Source organism: Sipha flava, unplaced genomic scaffold (genome assembly GCF_003268045.1).
Source record: "Sipha flava isolate LNK unplaced genomic scaffold, YSA_version1 216_pilon_pilon, whole genome shotgun sequence".
In the NCBI taxonomy this organism is placed as follows: domain Eukaryota; kingdom Metazoa; phylum Arthropoda; class Insecta; order Hemiptera; family Aphididae; genus Sipha; species Sipha flava.
In genome coordinates this window covers 522,404-542,219 of record NW_020272841.1, presented here as the reverse complement: position 1 = coordinate 542,219, position 19,816 = coordinate 522,404, and the positions used below count along the sequence as shown (strand labels likewise).

At 33.8% G+C, this 19,816-nt stretch overlaps 1 protein-coding gene across 1 annotated transcript; it reads right to left on the bottom strand.

Annotated features, from left to right (window-relative positions):
• Positions 1-10,384: 10,384 nt before the first annotated feature.
• LOC112682957 lies at positions 10,385-13,573 on the bottom strand. Its single transcript, XM_025553752.1, has 4 exons — positions 13,456-13,573; positions 11,987-12,243; positions 11,717-11,887; positions 10,385-10,582 (listed from the first exon to the last, which is right to left on the bottom strand). The coding sequence occupies exons 1-4, from the start codon at positions 13,571-13,573 to the stop codon at positions 10,385-10,387; spliced, it is 744 nt and encodes a 247-aa protein (XP_025409537.1).
• Positions 13,574-19,816: the final 6,243 nt, after the last annotated feature.

Below are 19,816 nucleotides of genomic sequence, written 5' to 3'. Positions count from 1 at the left end.
GTACGCAACACACGAATTGATACGTATGTATAGCCACTATGCACGTGGTGCACATCATATTATTGTTACGAATCCCCAACTCAGTATTGCGTATAGAGACACAGAATACGATTAGTATATTATGTAAATCGTATTTTGATATTTTTCGTGATCCAGACTGAACCTTACGGACCGGTCAATAAACGGTCCAAAATTTTTTAAGATCGGACCGACAGTCCGGTCTACGGTCTACTTTATTAAATTTTATTTAATTACTGGTCCGGTCTGGTCTAAAGATAATATGAAGCCGTCGGTTCGGTCCAATTTTAGTTTTTGATTAACGTTTAAGTGTGATCCGGTCGACTTCGGTCCTTTAGTAAAATTTGTAGTCCGGTCTGGTCATTAAAATAACAAACCCTGCAGAGCATTAGTCTATATATATTATTAGATGTTATTTGTGAACAATTTCCTCCACAAACTGTTCATGAGCTGTAAAAATGTAAAAACTCGTAAATTACTTACTTATTGTTTTAAATAACAGATTAAAAATATATTTTAATAAATAAAAAAAAATTAAAAACCGTATGCACCCGTAAAAGTATATATTGACTGTATAGTTTATAATTTATATTAAATATTAGTTAGTTTAGTTTGAATAACACTGTTTAACACCTGAAATTGATGATTAACATTACCATTAACTTACCGCTAAAATATTAAAGTATGAAAACACACAAACAAACGCGAATTTGCAACTGATTCTCCTGTATTTGCCATCGCGCAAAATGTTGCTACAACACACGAAAACCTAGGCCCCGAGCAGTTAATGCCTTTCGGAGTCGTATTGTTTTTATGAATTTGTCACGTTGTGACTTTTATACGCGCTGTAAACTTCACACGGTAAAAACGCATCGTACTGCTGCGTTACTGCGTGAAAGTACAATGTGCTGTCATTCGAGCCGGTGAAAGTTGACATTCATAAACTTCATTGTCGAATATGAGAAAAAATTGACGGGAACAATGCTTGGTGATCGCGATTGCAATAGTTGCACGCCGTACGCATTTTGCACGCGGATTGTATTACAAGAAAAAAAATAACAATAAATAAATTAATTTCAGTCGATTTAATTAAATGTTGTGCGCGCAGAGCAGTGGATTTCCGGTTCGCCGAGAAAACTCGCAATCATATCTAATAATAATGCCAGGTTTTGCCAGACGCGGACGCAGCAGCTGTCTCTGGAAAACCGTAGCGCAATGGTAAGCGGAGAAAAAAAAATAAAACGTGTCCTACATAAATAATTGACGGTTGTGGCAAAGTGAAGACGTATCTCATCGGTACATTTTCGTGTACGTCGTGTTCGTCGCAATCGGTAAGTGCGCACATAAAATCGTTTCATAGATATTAATTATACACGTATTGCTATTATAACCGTATTGTTCCTTGGCTGCCATACGACTAAATAAATAAATACTGTTTCCATTGATCGAATTGTAGTTTTCAGTGAACGTCGATTCATCACTGTTTCGTCACATTTTATTAAAATATGGTTTTCTGTTTACACTAAAAGTATAAAGCACATGGTTTATTATTATTATAATTATAAGATATTATTATTAGTATTATTTCTGTTATTATAGGTAATCATATTTATAATTATAATCACACAGCTATTGCTATTGAATTAATAATTAATCGTTTACAATTTAAAATAATACATTGACTGCGTAATAGGCGTACACATTTGATATCTCGCACAATATTCGGATAGTGTTGTACGACAACGTACCGACTTTTCTTCCGTATTACGGTTCTGAAATCGTCGACGAAAAACTCTATACAACAATTCCGGTAAAATGCAGGAAAATCGACTCGGCGGTGAAAGGTCATCAGCGCGTCATCAACTCGGAGCCGCAGCGGTATCTGCCGAGGCAGTCTATTGTTACGCTTAGATGTAAATTTAAATAATTTAAATAAATTCACAATAGTTATTTGAGTTACTTTGTTAGAATATTTCCGTGTGATTATTCGGTACGAATGAAGGAACGGAGCATATTTTAACATACAAAGTACGTGTTTGTATAGTATTGTAGTATAGTATTATAGTATTGTAAGTACTAGTGCGCACTAGTGCCCCCCTCCCAGTGATAATTTAATGCTACCCTGTGGTGGGTGATCGTGCCATTAACCAACACATTTTCATAACAACCGTATTGGCGGGAGTTGATTTTCCCCCTTACGTTTCTTTGGTAGACGATCTTATTTAAGTACCGCCCAATGAAAATTACTTAAAATATGTTCTGCGAAGAAAAAATATAAAGAGTAATAGATATTTAAATGCTACAAGTTACAAGGTACTGTAATGTTCAGCGTGTGTCAGATGACTGACTCGCGGTCAATGAGCAATCCCACCGATCGGTCAAAGGAGTTTGGTCAGCACATTCCTTTTAACCGACGGTTGTTCGCAAAAAATACAGTACATATAATAACATACAATAATATATACACATATTCATACTTACGACTATGCTTACTTATTACAATCAGGGGTTCATAACAATAGAATAGCTATGATTTCACGGATACGTACACGTGCAGACAGTAGCGTAGCTGTGAAACATTTTTTTGGGGGTGGGTATAAATTAATCGCACAATTTTTTATGGTTATAATATAATCTGAAACTTTATTATAAATTATTAATAAATACTTAAAACTCAAGTTGATCACTTGATATCAATGATAACCAAATTATAAAATAGTGACTGTATGTGACCATCACTCCTAATCCCAATTCGGTCGAATATTGATATTTTATATTACATTGATAAGTGATATCAAAAACTTTTGATATCAAACACGATTATAATCAGTGAAAATTAAAAATATTTATAATTTACATTATTTAAGCTGAACAATTAATTTGCATTATGGCATCAAAAAATTTATCGGTAGGGGGGAAATGCCCCTGTTCCCCCCCACAGGTACGCCACTGCGTGCAGAGTTATGTTTAGTTTGTGCAGCCAAAACGTCTATTACGGATACGTATGTACTATTGACGTACGTATAGTAGAAAATCGCGTCCAACGTATTGAACGGAAAACGCGAAGAAAGAAAAAAATAAACACATACGGAGGAAGCGTTCTTGTTTTTTATACGGATACGGTCGTCCTCGCAAGTCTCGCAAGTCAACTGGTATACACCGAGTTACTAAAAAAATATGGATATTAATCCTAAAATGAGTTTTCTCGCTTCGCTCGACAATTTTTTCTCTCGATACGTTCGAAATAATTAAATTAATCCTTTGCATCTACATGTTTATAACTTCTATTAAGACTATAAAACATAACACAACAAGATATATATTTGCAGCGCAAAATATACATGTTATTCACTACATTTAACAAAATACTTTCAGCAGATAAATATTTCATTTAATTCCTAGTTGGTTACAATTTGTTCCAACTATTTTGAACTATTAAATTATTATTATTTTTGTTTTCGAGTTATTTTAGAAGCGTGTACCCGTAAAATAATATTTTACATTAGGTATACGCCGAAAATCGAAACTACTGATGAGTATGCGCCGTATACCCGTGTATACGTACCAATACACTCCGGGTAATATACGAGACAATATACGGCACCCGGCGTGTGTTCGGAAGCAGGAAACGAGAGGCCATTTCCCATATATATATATGTATGTGTGTGTGTAGCGTTATCGTCGTATACGCCATCGCGTTTTTATGTACACAACATGCATGTATGTAAATTATAAGTGTCCGAAGGAACGAACAAAGGACGATTAATTCCGACCGGGCGCACGTAGATACTTGCCCGTAGATAAACCTCGCTATCGATTCTCGAGGTTATAACGCGTTCGATGATTATTCGCTCCACTCGCGTGGTGAGTACACGAACGCAATCCCGGGCCATTTATTGTCCTGTGAATGGAAGGGGGGGTAGAGGTGGAATATAGTGAAGAATGTCATGTTAAAGGATTGTCGAACGCGCTCACATACAGAGTGTGTCTCACGATCAACATTGTTAGTCTGGTTGAGTTATGTTGAAAATGTTCATAACTTCGTTGGACACCCAACCGTATACCATTCTACCAACGACATAGACGCACAAATACTCGTACGTGCGTGCTGTTCATACAAATAATTTTTTTTGAACAAGCGAATACGTAAGTAGTATGCGTGATCACAACCAGGAATAAAATAACAATTAATAAATACTTGACCACCTCCTTTCTTGACACACTCTTACTTGATTTTCCGTTTCCAATAATAATGTTTTCGAATTTTCGGTTGGTCTGTAAAATCCATTCACATTGCCGTTGGTGTGCCAATATGTTCGCGCAAGAACCCGGATTTATTTCAGTCGGACGAATATGTTGTGTTGTAGATACAAATTATTTACTTATCGTCTACAAGTTTTTCGTAAGTGTTTCAAGAAAAATATTTCTGCTCAGTAGTTACCAGCAACAGTTTGCGATCAATAATATTGTCATTCGAAAGCTATTATATTTGAAAAATGAAAATACAATTTTTTTATCATCGTTAACAGATGTTCGATAACAATGTTAAGTGTATGTTAAATGTTTCTAACGATATCGATATTAGTAAAATATAAAATAGATAAACGTTCTTATTTGAAGGGATATTGACGATCAGATTTACCAAAATTATCGTCAACAGATGAAATATATTCATTTTCATTTACGCAACCGTTCCGTTTTCCAAACGTAAGGTTTTCTGTTCGATTAAAAAGTACCTAATCGTGATTCCCGGTTTTCCTTTAACTCTCTATCGATTGTCCGATATTTAGTCTTAGCTGATATTTAAGTCCGAGTACAGCTCGGACTACGACGCTCAGTCAGGATCAAAACTGAACTGCAACAACTCGAAAACCGATTCGATATCGTGTACCCGCGATCCGTATCCGTACTCGTACGCGTCGGTCGGACGATTGCGGCGGATCCAAATGATCGACGTCGTAACAACGGGCCTCGGTTTACAGAATTGTTATGCTTCGCGCGCGAAATACTCGATGGGTTCAATTAGTGCACTAAAGTAGTCGGAGAATAGAACTTACGTTATTTTACGGTCATATTGTATGCGCGATAACGTCGTGCGACACTGTCGATGGAACGTTGTCCACGTGGCTTTTGAAGAATGAAAAAAAAATAATAAAAAAAACTCGTATGCACATTCGAACGTATTAACGTCTCCGCGCGGAACACGTAAGCATATTTACGACAATCTTGTTTAGACGATTTACAAATAATAAAAATAATCATTAATTCAACATCGTAAATCGTATTTTTCAACGCTGTATGCTGGCACGAGAACTAATTGGAGATTTCGACCATTCATACGGTGGTACTCGTTTCGTTTGTAACAGCAGGACGTCCGCTGGCGATCGTCCTTATTCATTTCGTTTTTTTTTTTTTTTTTTTATTCATTATTATATTTACGTTTTATAATATTGTTCTATAAAAAATGAGATATTACACGGACATATGTTTGTTGTTATATACCATACACACATGTGAATAACGTTCTCACGTACGTACGTTATAGTACGTGTGCGTGTGTGTGTATGTGTTTGTCTAAGAATAAGGCATTGAAAATCAGAAATTTTTATTTTTATTTTTTTAAAAACACGCCGACAAACGCCGATCTGGTAGGTACCACCACTCGATATGTGCATACGTACGGGGCTGCGGAGAGTATATAAAGTTTAATGGCCAATTTCTGGGTTGAATTTAACAATAGCCCAGTTTTTTACGACGTATAAAAAACTGTCAAAATAAAAAATTTCCGAGGGCCGATGTTACCCGCGTGCAGAGCAGCGCTGCCGGAATTGATTTGCAATGCTTAGCTGAACGAAAAAACATGCGTCCATTCAACGCAATGAAAAGGAATAAAAAATAGAAAAAAAAAACAAAGTCGGAAGCTACCGGATATGATAAGAAAAAAAGGAAGGCACGCATTCTAGAACATGCATTATATTACGCACTTGTATACATGCAGCATTAGGCGGTAACCCGTGTTAAACGTTTTTTAAACGTGACAAAAAAAAAACATTGCAAATGCGTGCTCAGCCCTGGTGTGTATAGGTACTAGGTGGTCCGTAATCGAGTGTGAAGTATTTTTGAGTTATGATAGAAATATCATTGTAAACTGTATGTAATAGAAAATATCTTAGGAGTTTTTTTTTGTTTCCTATACATTACTAAAATAGAAAATAAAATAAAACATACATATGTCATGCCGTACATCGAATAAAAACGGACGAAATCCGCGTACTCCTCAAATGCAACATTTACATTGTTGTAATACGGAGGGGAATGAGAAGATTGCGTTGACTTAAGGCAAGGGCGCTACGAGTATAAAGCGAATAATTAAAAAAAAAACGGCAGGCGAATCGTACGGCGCACGTGTACGAAATATCTGCACCAAGTGATTTGCATAAAAAAAAATATAAATAATATAGAATATAATAATATATAAAATATTAATAGATGGTTAATACTCGTAAATTAATATATAAGCAAACAGTTTGTACATAGAAATAAATGAATAAAAGTTTAGCCTGCAATATTATTATATTTGAAAAGTATGATGGGTTTCGAATTAAAAATTCATCATCAGGTGTGTACAAAGTTAATAAAATTGCGACTGAATATAGAAAAATATGAGTTGCAATATTATTTTCTTATATTCAATCGCAATTCTATTAACTTTATATATACCCGATGATGAATTTTTAACTCGAAACCGGTCCTACTTTTCAAGTATAGGATAAGCTTTTATTTATTTATTTATATCTATAGTATATGCATATATATAGCATTTTCATGATAAATTTATTTTTATTCACTATGGTTTTGGTATTTGGAATCGCATCCCGAGTGAGTGAAGTTTTCGTTCAACTGAGTGTTATTACATGCACTTCGATCACTTTAAAAGAGTCAATTTACTATTGTATTGTATTAGCAATTTTTGGTTATCCATAGCTGCGTAGAACTAATATGTTATAGTCAAATTAATCTTTTTAAATAATATTTTCTTCATTAAATCTTATATCGAAAAACATTATTATGTACGCTTGTTTGGCTGAAACCTTTAGAGGTCTGTGCGCAAACAATTTTTTCGGTGTTAGGAATATTTTCAACGGTTTTTATTTTATATTATTTTTTTAACCGAATTTGTTGGTATACTATTATTTATCATATGTTCTTACCAATGGCCACAAATCGTTGTCAGTGATGACGATGATTTTCAAACTAAAATCTTTTGGAAAATACAATTATTCGGGTCTATTATTATCACATGAGTTATTTTATAGCCATATTCAGTTTATTATATGGTTTCATCGCTTGGTTTTATATGCATTTTATTAATTATAAATTTTACATACAATTAGATAGAAATTAATCTTTTGTGTGTTCGAAGTATGCAAAATTTTGTAACATATGCTTTTCATTCATTTCAAATATTATATTGTGTATTCTAAGTGATACCTCTTAAATGTAATAGTTTTGCACTATAATGTTTTATAATTCGTGAACATTTTTATTTAACGTTTTCTTTTCGTAATTAATTATTTTCTTGAACAATTATAATAATAATGATTTTATCTTGTCTGTATGCAATCATTTTGAAGTCGAGTAAATATCATTAAATGTAACCATCACTAATGATGATTGTTAGTTTTTTTTCGTGAAAAAAATGTATAATGAATCCATCAAAATGCACGCACAACTTATTAATTATAAAAATGTAACAACTGTAAAAGATTTTACAGTATATATGCATTAAAATCAGTTATTGTATTTATGAATATATCTCGAAAACTAATTACTATGGCGGACATATATTTTACATAATATATACTTGCGCAGTGTTATACTATTAAAAAGCATTATTAAATATTTTCGTTTTATTTATATTTATTATGAATCGCCCAACTATTGCACGATTATCGAACATATTTAATAATACTATCTATTTGTTATTATTCATAGAGTATTGTAATTGTAAAATCAATTTTTTTTTTTTTGCTATTAAACATTAAACGCATGTTTATACTTCATGAAGAACTTCGTCTATAACTTATATTATAAAATTAACAACAAATAATAACAACTGAGAAAAAAATAATTTAAAACGCTATAATAAGATCGTTTTGAAATTTCTTCAACAGTATTAATACTTGTCACAATAAAATATTGTAAATCGTAAATTGATAACGGTTCCAAGTTGTATGAATATTAAGCAATCATATATTATTTCATAATAATTTGTTTACTTATCATTTTAATTGAAAAACAAACGTCTGACTTAATTTGTTAACAAGTGTTTTTTCATACCGGAAAATTGCCGGAAAAATCGAAAATGACTGTTTTATTTTCAAGTATAATTTTTGTTTGATTTCCAATGTAGAAATTTATTACTCATAACTCTATTGGTGACAGTCTATCTAAAAAATTGATTATGGTTAAACATAAATATAAATACTGTATTAAAATTTATAGTATTCTCAAAATAAAAATCTTTAAGAGCTCTGTAAATATATACTATGGATTTTATATCATAAATATATCACAATTCTTTTTCTGAAGTTTTTTATCTTTCAAATCGTTAGATGATAGTGACTATACATTCACACTGTCCATCGTCAGATTGTTGTAAATTAATTATCATAAGTGAGAAATATTAATGATTATTTGAATTACAATTATAATTACAAATATGTTATTGCAATATCCTTATAAATATTAAATAACAGCCCTTTTTTATGCTCCAATTTTTTGACGACACTATTTAACATTTTTTCTAATTTGTTGAATTGTTCCAAATAATGTAGTCACAAAATTGGAATATAAAAATATAATCTCCCTCTTCCTCTCCTCAGACGAAAAAAATGAAAATTCAGGTCACGCGGCGACACTCAGGAGAGCATTTAGCACAACTCTGCGAAAAAAGTTAAATAGCGTTACAAAATTAGAGCATAAAAAAGACCTGTTTTTTTATGTATATTTGACTATAAAGTCATGTTTAATAATAATATGTGCATAGAATCATTAAAATCATTTTTAGATATTATTATTTTTTTTTTTTTTTATTATTTATAATTCAGCTACTACTACTATTTAGCGCTTGATTAAATTAAGTAAAATAAATTGTTTCCTCCCTTACAAGACTACAGTGTGTGTGTTGATTTAAGCATTTAATTTAGGAAAAGCAAAAACTACACACCGGCGAAGCCGGATAATTCAGCTAGTTTGATTAAAATAATAATCATGGTTACGACTTTATGGATTTACATTGGAAAAATGCTCTTGAAACCGTTGCAGTGAATTTCTGTGTTGACATTAAAAAATGGAAAATAGGCTTGGTATATTGCCGAGGAACATATAATATACAACACGAGTCAAAACATTTGATTGTTCATTCTTCTGCGCTTACACTGGCAAGCTTCAATGTTTATACGTAATATTTAATGTACGAAAATAAGTACGAGTAAGCGTAATATAAACTATAGAGTTAATGCTTTGAACGCCTTCAACGACTTACGTGCGCAATAATTATTATAATTTCGAAACATATCCGGTGCACTTATAACCAAAATATTAGATGTTTATTTTAAGAACTCGTCAATCGTTAGAAATCACAGCTTGCGTTCATTATTCGATAACAGTCTAAGGACAAATTTAATATATTATAACGCGTACCTATATCCGGATATTTGTTTCTGGTGGCCTGAAAATTTAAAGCTCATAGTGACTATGATTTAATGTGTTTATTTTGAAGGATCCATTTAAGTTTCGTACCCTATAGAAGTGTATGAAGTTTTTCGAAAGGTGTGGAACGGCGGTGAAATCGTAAAAGTGTACCGTAACATTTGAACATTTTGATTTTAAAAACTCTCTGGAACAAATGTTGGTGAATACGAGATAAATGTTCATCCATGGCTCCTAATGGTTAATTATAATTTACTGCGATGGGAAAAGTTTGGGAACCGCTGCCCTAAAGACTCGAATGGATTCCAAACAGAATAAGAGACTACATTTATACGTACGTATCCGTAACCTATTCGAATAGATGCAAGTTATTTTTGCAATTATATTTGTTTTGCTCATCATCCGTGTTCATAATGTAAAATTATTACGAAATAATATGAACCAATATTGTTATGATAATGTGTAACAACAATTATATTTTTATAAAATATTATTTTTAAATAAAAACTTAATTTAGAAATTTTACAATTCATGTACTTAAAACTACGCGATGACATTTTTCGCGATCGTATGACGCGAAATCACCGATATTCAAGTTCAGACATTTATGCGTTTGTCAGATTTATTATTCTCGTATAAATTGTTAAAAATCTTATCTGCTAAATGTTTTGTCATTGCGTTTTTCACATTTGTAATACAAAAAACTGAGTTCGTATGCAATCGGCTGTGATCCTACTGCATTACACAACATGTGGGAATACCATAAGCATAAATTTTCCAAATTCGTTAATCGAGTCTGAGACATCAAAGCTCCGTACGGTAAATGTTGATGAGAATCCACGAGTAATACCTAAATTAATTATTTTTTTTATTGATACCACGATTATCTCTTTAAGTTCTTACAGTTTTAATGATAATATTGCAACGAATCAGTGGATATCGTAATCTTAAATTAAAAGTTAAAATGTAAATGACCAAACACGATTAAAGAACGGAATTCAAAATTCCAATGCAAACGGCATTAATCAAATATACAAGATTTAGTATTTGATTCCTGATAATGAATATTCCAATACTAATATAAAATGCAATGAAATTCAAAGTGATCGCCTGTAAAACATTGCTTTATTTACATTGATTTTTTTTCAATTATTGTTTATACAGATTATGCAAGTTATATGTATTTGATTATATTAATTTTTAACCCGTTATAACAATAAAAACTTATACCGTAAGACTTGACTGCTACACTACGTTAATTTAAATCGTAATCATTATTAAGATATGCCATCCTATTGTTAAAATCGGTAGTGTTCTATACGGCGTATACGAACGCGGCCACTAAATTGCGCTGCAATCGTTTGCTTTCAACTTCATAAAAAATGAGGTTTTCAACGATAAGTTGCAGAACAGCCATTAATTGTTTTCTTTGAAAACATGTTTGCAATCGAGTCGAATGCCGTCGATTAGAGCGCCGTCTAGTGGCTGCGTCCACGTAGCCGTCACCAATTTTAACAACACGACCGTGTGTCCGGTTTCTTCCAAAATCAACGCAGCGTAGGGACGTATTTAGACTTACTTCTAGGGGGGTGACTCAATTTTATTTATTAATTCAGGCTCAAAATGTAAAAATCATATGTTGGTAATATTTAAATCGGGTGAATCCTTAATATTTGTGTTTTTTTTTTTTTAATCTAATGTTGGATTCACTTCTTTCGACTTTTGTGTAGTTCTTTTCTGAACACCTGTCTGTGTTTTGAAAGTTACGCTTGTGTTTTATTTGATTTTTCACTGAATATGAACTCGACAAAAAGCCCAATTCAGTATTCACAGTCCCTTTGATTTCGTTATAAAATGATCCACATTAAAAGAATTTGAAGTGTGTATCTCACATACTCGTATAATCGATTCCTTAAATACGGATTCAGAGGGGGGGGGGGGAGCGATCGCCCCTGACGCAGCATACCGACAATATGGTACTTACGCAGTTCGCGTCAAATTGCATCACGAACAGAACAGCCTTGTTGTGAGCGATGAGGATCATGTACAGATGATTGGCGTGGCAACACGCGGGACTCGCTTGCCAGTCCTTCACGTTGCGTTGCATTTCGGCGTATAAGTTGGCGGTCATTTCGTTCCTGTAGACGAAACTTTTCTGGAAAAAAAGAACAAAAAAAAAAAAAAACAACGCGACACGGGCACGTTTTTCGCGATCATTTCATACGCCGTTACGACCCGTATTCGCGAGGCTCACCCATTCGGTCAACGTGCCTAGACACGATTTCGCCGCGTTCATCGCTTCCGGCACGGTTAGGTTCGTGTCCTGGTCGTCATCCGAGCAGTTTTTGAACAGATCCTGGTGTATCGCGTTACCTTTGCGTATTGCGTCCGAAAACAACTTGGCCAGCACGTCCTGGGTGGGCGACGTGAACATACATTTCAAGCGAACGCTCGACTTGTGTACGTTTTTCGCCATCAGCAGTGCTATGATGGTGCACGCGTTGCTCCCTTCTAAATCCGTCACAAAGCTTTAGCTAATTATTACTATACTAATCGCGCAAATCACGACGGTATTTTATGGCATTTCGTTATCAGATGGTAAGTTGCGAACGATAAAAAAATGTGACGTAAATCTGCAATGAACGTTTCGTTGCAGACGTTTCTTACCAAATGTTCGACGGATAAATATATGTATGTTTAATAATTTATTTACTTAAAATGCGTAAAATTAATACAGTGTCTCTACAGAGAGAACTCGTTTGGTGTTGGCACAGAGTTCTTAAGTTTTTGTACATTTTCGATAAAAATATAATCGTTTGCCCAAACATATATAAGTAAATATAACATATAAACAAAAACATAAGGAGTTTTGATGATAGGTGAAAAATAAAATGTTCGTAGTTATAAAACAGTGAAAACGAAAGAAAAATAAACTAATTAATAAACATAAAAATGTAAAAAAAAAAATACAAACCATATTATTTGTGCATATTATACCAATAATTGTTCACCTTTAAACGGTAGGTATTATATATCATAGAAGTTCAATGATCAATGTGATAATTCTTTTATTGCATAATTTAAGTGCAAAAATCACGATATCAGTAGGTATTTTATTAAATAGTTGGGTGATAATTATTTTAAATCGCTTTTATAATTTTGTTTTTATTGACCATTTATTCACTAAATTTCTGCTATATTTTAGCATATCTAATACTGACGCCTTATGATTTAAAATTTAACATATTTTTGTGTTTTTAGGAATATAACGATTGTTTTTCAGTAAATTTTTTAATGGTTAGTATATTCAGATCATTGTATGGTGTTTTGGTTTGAAATATTAAATTTTTGTGAAAAATGGCTTTCAGGAATTCGTCCTAGAAAACTTTTAGCTAAGTTTAAAAATGTATCAAACGTTCCACTCTATACAATTATACAATTAAAAAAGAGAATATTCCGCCAAAGCTAAATACATTTGATGAAGCTAGTTCAAATCTAATCACATTACTGTAATATCTAAAAATGTAAATCATTTTTTTATTTGTTTTTTCCATCTCATAAAACTACATATTTCAATTTCTAAGTATTAAACTAAACTTGAAATATAAATGTTGTATAGCAAAATGTGTTATGAAATTGTATACACATTTTGTTGGCAATAAAAATATTATTTAAAAACATTTTTTTGCCTAAATGCTATTATAATTTAAATTAATATTTTACTTGTTTTCTTGTTTCCTAATCTTGATTGTGAAAATTTAGGAGGGTACCACAAAAAGTGCACTCCATATTTGTGCAAACATGTAAATTTTTTCAAATTACTAGGGATATCGTACGTCATCTTGAAAAAATTTGTTCTTGTGTTTTTCGTATTTTGTTATTTAATAATTACAATCGGTGTGTTTGGCTTATTTATAAGTGTTAGCGATATTATTGTAGCCAAAGTAAATACCCAAAGAAATGTGTTCATTATCGTTAGATAGGAGAATACAAAACGGTCGTCGAAAGCTAATTGGTCAATAAGGAGATCTCGGAAGAACGACGGTTAAAATAATATTTAAAGCACCATGGTGCTGCAGTTACTGTAGTAATTATGACGACATTATAATAATAAGTGTAACAACAATAACTAATAATGGCATTAGTATAACATTTATAACACCAATAACTATAACCACCGTTCTGTGTACTAAGTATTTCACGTGTTTGGTTATCACAGTGTACAGTTCGTGTTTTAACGATGGGTGACGGAAAAAGAAAAGCAGCTGTGTGTTGTTTGATAGCAGCTTTTTTTATGCGACACTCACTGCTAGAAAGACGAGACAAGACTGCGTGGACAGTGTGATTCCCTGAGCTAACTCCGCAGTTTATCGGTACAAAGTATACAAGAGCGCCGCGAGTGGGGGTGCAAGGGGGTGTAATTGCACCCTCTTGACTTCTCAAAAAAAAAAAAAAAATTAATGGTACCTATTGAAAATATTTTATCTTACATAGGTAATCTATTATAATATTTATTTTACAAAATTATCTATTAAAAATTATAATACTTATTTTTTAAATAATAGGTAACTGTAAACGCCTAGGTTTTTTCAATATAAAGGACATGCCAGTTGTCACAAGTATATTCAATTTATAAATCGGTCACTTTTAACACATACGATAAGCTTACGAGTTGTCGATTATTATCGGATTTTCTAATCGTAGCCAATACCCCTTATTACTTTGTATCCGACAAATAAATAAAAATAACTTTGTATCGACATATAATTTGAAAAAATATTTCTACTAAAATAAATTAAACATTATTTAAAAATCAGCGTATAGGGTGAAGTAAGGTATTTTCGTGACATAGGCAATTTCATGATACTATTTGTTGAACGTATGATGTGATTCCCTATTACACGATTGACTAGAAAATTACATTGATCCTTAAAAATAGTCATTTTAAGGATCAATGTAATTTTCAAATCAATCGTGTAATAGAGAATTATATTATGCGTTTAACAAATAATTTCACGAATATACCTCACTTTACCCTACTATGCACGATGCACCCCCTGTCAAAATTCCTGGCGGCGCCCTTGAAAGTATAACTTATTACACAGGTCAAAAACCTGATTGAAAATCAACCGAAACTGCACAGTTACCTTGGTTAATCGCTCAGACAAGACACGTCACACGTGATAGACTGCACAGTTAAACGGATCGCGTATGGGGTGCCCCTCAACATTGCCGACAACAATTTATTCGTTTTTTTTTTTTTTTTATTCTGCTCGTCCTTATCAATTCTCGTTTTGTTTCGAACCAGAAAGCAAGATTTATTCGCACACGGATTCGTATTTACATATTCACCGAACGATCCGATCCGTTTTCGGAATATGCGTACCTGCGTTATCTGCGCGTCGTCCCGGTCGAATAAATACACCCCATCGCTTGCGTAACGAGCGCGGCAAACGCGGCAATATTTATTCATGTCGAACGAATTATGTCCGTGGTAAACAATATATTACGTACCGGGCGAGCTCCGTCGCATGCACACCGGCCGTTATCGCGATTACGTATGCGCGCATTATCTTTCGTTCGGTTTCGCGTGCGGTACGGGATACGATATAATTATTGGCATCGCGTGTGATGCGACTCGGCAGTGTACGCGTACAGCGTGTAGGCATGTGCGGAATTCTCGCACGACGAGACCGGATTCGACCCCGGGACAAGAGAACCGGACCGTTGCCCGGGGTGAGAGGCGGGCCTTTGCTCACACCGGCAACCGTTTCCCATCGAACGTTTTCCTCCCTACATCTTCCTTCTGCGACATTTTCCCCTAAAACGGGGGCTCGGCAAACCGAACGTTAAGTTTTCTATCGGTTTAGCGTCCTACGATCGGAATCGGTTTCCGAAACGACATATACAATTTTTGTATCACGCGTAAATCGAAGGAAAAACTTGACAAAGTTGGTCGAAAAGAACGTATGGTCGGTCCGCTGTTATAAGGTATTCAAAACACTTAAACTGGCTGGTCGTAGTATTTTAATATTTAAAAAACTTAATCCCGTAACCTCCTAAACGTTTCCGTCTAATGACGTTATTGTTTTATTTTTTTTTTTTTTTTAACAGTTTACCACGTCGAACACGTCAGCGGTAAGAAAATCCGTGTAATCGCTCTCCGTAGTTGAACCGTTGAACGGTCGATTTCATAGCTAATGTTTCCGACATAGGTGCGCGAAGAACAAAAACGAATCTCACGACTTTTGTCGAGACAGCGATCAATCGCCTCTGATAACTGTTATTATCATGTTGGTCATTGGATCGCACTCGGATTGATGGATCGTACGAAACGGCGTAGCGTAAAACAACATGTTTTAAACAATGGAAAATATGCGAAAATAAAGCGTTAAGGACGCGCACGACTGTAGTGTTTTCCTTTTATTTACGCGCCCGTCAATGCGTTATCGAATGGGTAATTTTATCGCGCGCGGTCGGAGCAGCCGGTCAGATCGATCCGGTACGGCGAACCGCGTTTCGGTTGAATCCCGTACAGCCGCAGTCAGTCGCGGGTTTACGTACCAAGGCTTATCCTAAGGATTTTTACCTATTGCCCAAACACGCTGAAAAGTTCGTTTTATAAAATATATTTGGATTACAACACTTACCCTGTCCCCAAATAAATTGTGTAGGTATTGATATTTTAGAATTTTGACCATTGCGCGGTAAAATATTAAAAAAAAAAAAAAAATAAAAAAAATGGATCTTTCCCGTTATACGTATACCGCTTTTTAGATTGAAATTACTTAGATTAATCAACCATCGAAACAGCAAAGATTGTAAAATTACATAATTATTACTCATTAGGTACTACGTTGGGTTTGTAAATTACACACGTTTCAAGTACTCAGTAGAGATTCAATCATTCTACATGGAAAAGCATGATTTTGTAAGGTGCACATATTCGTAAAGGCAACCGACCTTTTGATTTTTCCTACTACCCGATTCGGGTCGTACTGCCCGTTAGAACAACACCTGGTACGTACTACTAAAACCAGTGCCACACGACTCGTGTCACGTTCACCGACGACCGATAGGAATCATCGGTTGGTGACTCGACAAACACCTTTCCTACGCGATTCGTGTGGGACCCGATTTACGCGGAGCTCTTTGTTTTGCAAGTATCGAGCGATTAGAGCGAAGAAAAAATAAAATAAATCAACGGTTATAATAACACGTAGTGTACCGCTACAATGCGATCGTTGTACGCGAATTATATACAATTACGATTACAACTGTACACGTCGTGTTGCGCAGTCGTATAATGTTAGCAATTGAACAGTTTTTAATCGTTTCGCAAGTTTAAACCGTACGCGTGCGGTGGTCATCGTTGGCGTGTCTCACCGCTTTGCGCTTACGCGGTTCTAGCAATTCCTGTCGTTTCGTTACGACGCCGAAGGAATCAACGTTGATTCGTTTGTCGTTCGTGACGTACGTCGCGCCCGTGGTGCCACGAACCCTGACCGGAATGTTGACGATCCATCGATAGATCGGTCCGGGCCGAATCGCGCCTGAAGTGCATTACACACAGGGGCGGAAATACGGGGTGGAACATGGGGATTCATACCCGGGCATAAAATTTTAGTCGATTTAATTTTTATAATTATTAACAACTAATTTGATATTTATAACTTTGCTATACACCGATATTAGCAGTAGCGCACACAAGATTTTTTTCGGGGGGAGGAGGTCGAGGTAAAAATATAACACATTTTACAATTAACAAAATTATGCAAATCCTTAATATATTTTGACTTAAATAATAGCATTGATAATAGAATAGACTATTTTATAATCAATGATACTAGGTATTAGTAGGTATTAATTACTAGGTATTCAATATTAGCTCTTTATATTTCAAACTTGTAAAATTTGTAAATTTTAACCTAGACATCGGAGAAAATTTGGGGGGGGGTTACATCCCCTTAACCCCCCCCCCTGAGTGCACCACTGGATATTAGGTTAAAACTCAATAAGTATAATTGTATATTAATTATTAGAAAAAAATTCTCGTGAAGAGTATTTGATTATTGATCTATAATAGGGCGTAATTTTAACATTTTCTCCAGGTGTAAAAATTCCTAGTTCCACCTATGATTACACATACTAGGCGGTTTATCCGCGCGATCAAAAGCCGTCGCAATCATTCGCTTGAATTTAGACAGCCACAATTAAATCCGGTGTATTCACACTAAAAAAAAAAACCACATGATTAAAAACCGTAGACGCCCGCGTTTGAACGCGCATGTTTAATTTTAGGCGAACTTTCGCCTTTGACCGCTGTAATCAAACACATTGTTTTCAATGGAACTGTTTATAGGTACCAAGAGTGTTTTATTCATCGTATCAGGCGATATTTATCACTTCCGTTTTATTGTTGGTGGTGGACGGTACAGAAAAACCTAAACACGTTTGATCTTATTGATATTAATGAAATATCTGGGGAGAATTGTATTTAGAAAACAAGTAAGCGTTAAATATTTAATAATATTTAAATACGTATTATGTAGGTAAATATAAAAAAAAAACTAAATTATAATATAGTATAGAATAATAAGTATAATAAATGTAAATTATATTATCCGGATATTTCACAATTTAATAATATATTTTGTAAGAAATACAACATAAAATAAACATTAATTTTTGCGTATACAGTACCTATATAAATAAAACAATGACGAAATAATAAAAAAAAAAAACACGTAATAGCACAGAAAATTACTTTTCACCTCGAGCAACCACGAGCTAAAGGTAAGCTATTTTATTTTACATGTTGGCACGTTTTTTTTTTTTTTTTGGTTAACACAAGCAGTCTAAAACCGACTAGTGAGCAATGATAGGCGATGAGCGATTTTTAATCTAGTTCGCCTAGTGCAGTGATTCCCAACTGGTGGTCCGTGGACTCATTTCAAGTGGTCCGCAAATGAAGAAATTCAAATTTAAAAAAATAAACGAAATTATACTTTATATTTTTTGTTATTTACGAAATTAAGGCTTAGCACCCTATAGCCAGATAATACACTCCCGCGACCAATGAAAATTTATGTACGGATATAAATAACATTCAGTCATGCGGGTATATCTGAATTGTGATAAATAGTTATATGTGTTTTTCCACTACAGTATATGTCTCATAACCTGACGATAATATGTTTTGTGTAGTTTATTATTACGTAGGCATTATCCACTAACCTACTTGTTTTGTATTTTATCTTCATAATATATACTATTATTCTTTTACTCATATGATATTTATTTGTCATATCGCACGTACGTTATGCGTCATGCGTCGTGCGTTGTGCGTTATTTGATTAATTAACATTTATTTATTTGTATGATATTGCTATTAAACATGCCACCAAAAAAAAAGAAAATACAATGATGATTACATTAAATCTTGTTTTACTAATATTACAGTAAATAAGGAAGTAAGACCACAGTGCGTGATTTGTACAACAGTTCTCAGTAATTATGCACTTAAACCTAGCAAAATTGGGACGACATTTGAAGACAGTCCACCCAAATTTTAGTAATCGTTCTTGAGAATTCTTTGAAGGTAAGAAGGAAAACTTTAAAAAAATGAAACTTCGGACAAGTGGTACGAGATTTGAAACCTCTGAAAAAGTGCTTCATGCATCATATGAGGTCTCTCTATTAATTGCAAAATCTAAAAAACCTCATACGATTGGCGAAACTTTGGTTAAACCATGTTTGTTGAAAGCCACCGAAAATATTTTAGGTAAGGAAGCAGAAAAAAATACAAGACATTCCTTTATCAAATAACACTGTAAGATCACGAATAGGAAATATGTATAAGACATTGAAGAACAGTCTCATGAAAAAATCTCCCTTGTTTGCTCTTCAGTGTGACGAAAATACGAATGTTGCATATTGTTGTCAATTGCTAATCTTTGTTCGATTTTTAAGTGAAGATAGTATAATCAAAGAAGAATTATAACTATCAGAAGTATTAGAAACTACGTCAAAAAGGGTTGACGTTATGCATATAATTCTTGATTATTTTGAAAAACATATACTA

Bases quoted from the DNA above. Each gene is read 5' to 3' on its own strand.
- LOC112682957 (XM_025553752.1), bottom strand. From the start codon at position 13,573: ATGACGTACGATATCCCTAGTAATTTGAAAAAATTTACATGTTTGCAC. The intron at 12,244-13,455 runs GTAAAATATTAA...TGACGGATTTAG, and splicing joins ATTAGGAAACAAGAAAACAA to AAGGGAGCAACGCGTGCACC. The intron at 11,888-11,986 runs GTGAGCCTCGCG...CTTTTTTTCCAG, and splicing joins TAGGCACGTTGACCGAATGG to AAAAGTTTCGTCTACAGGAA.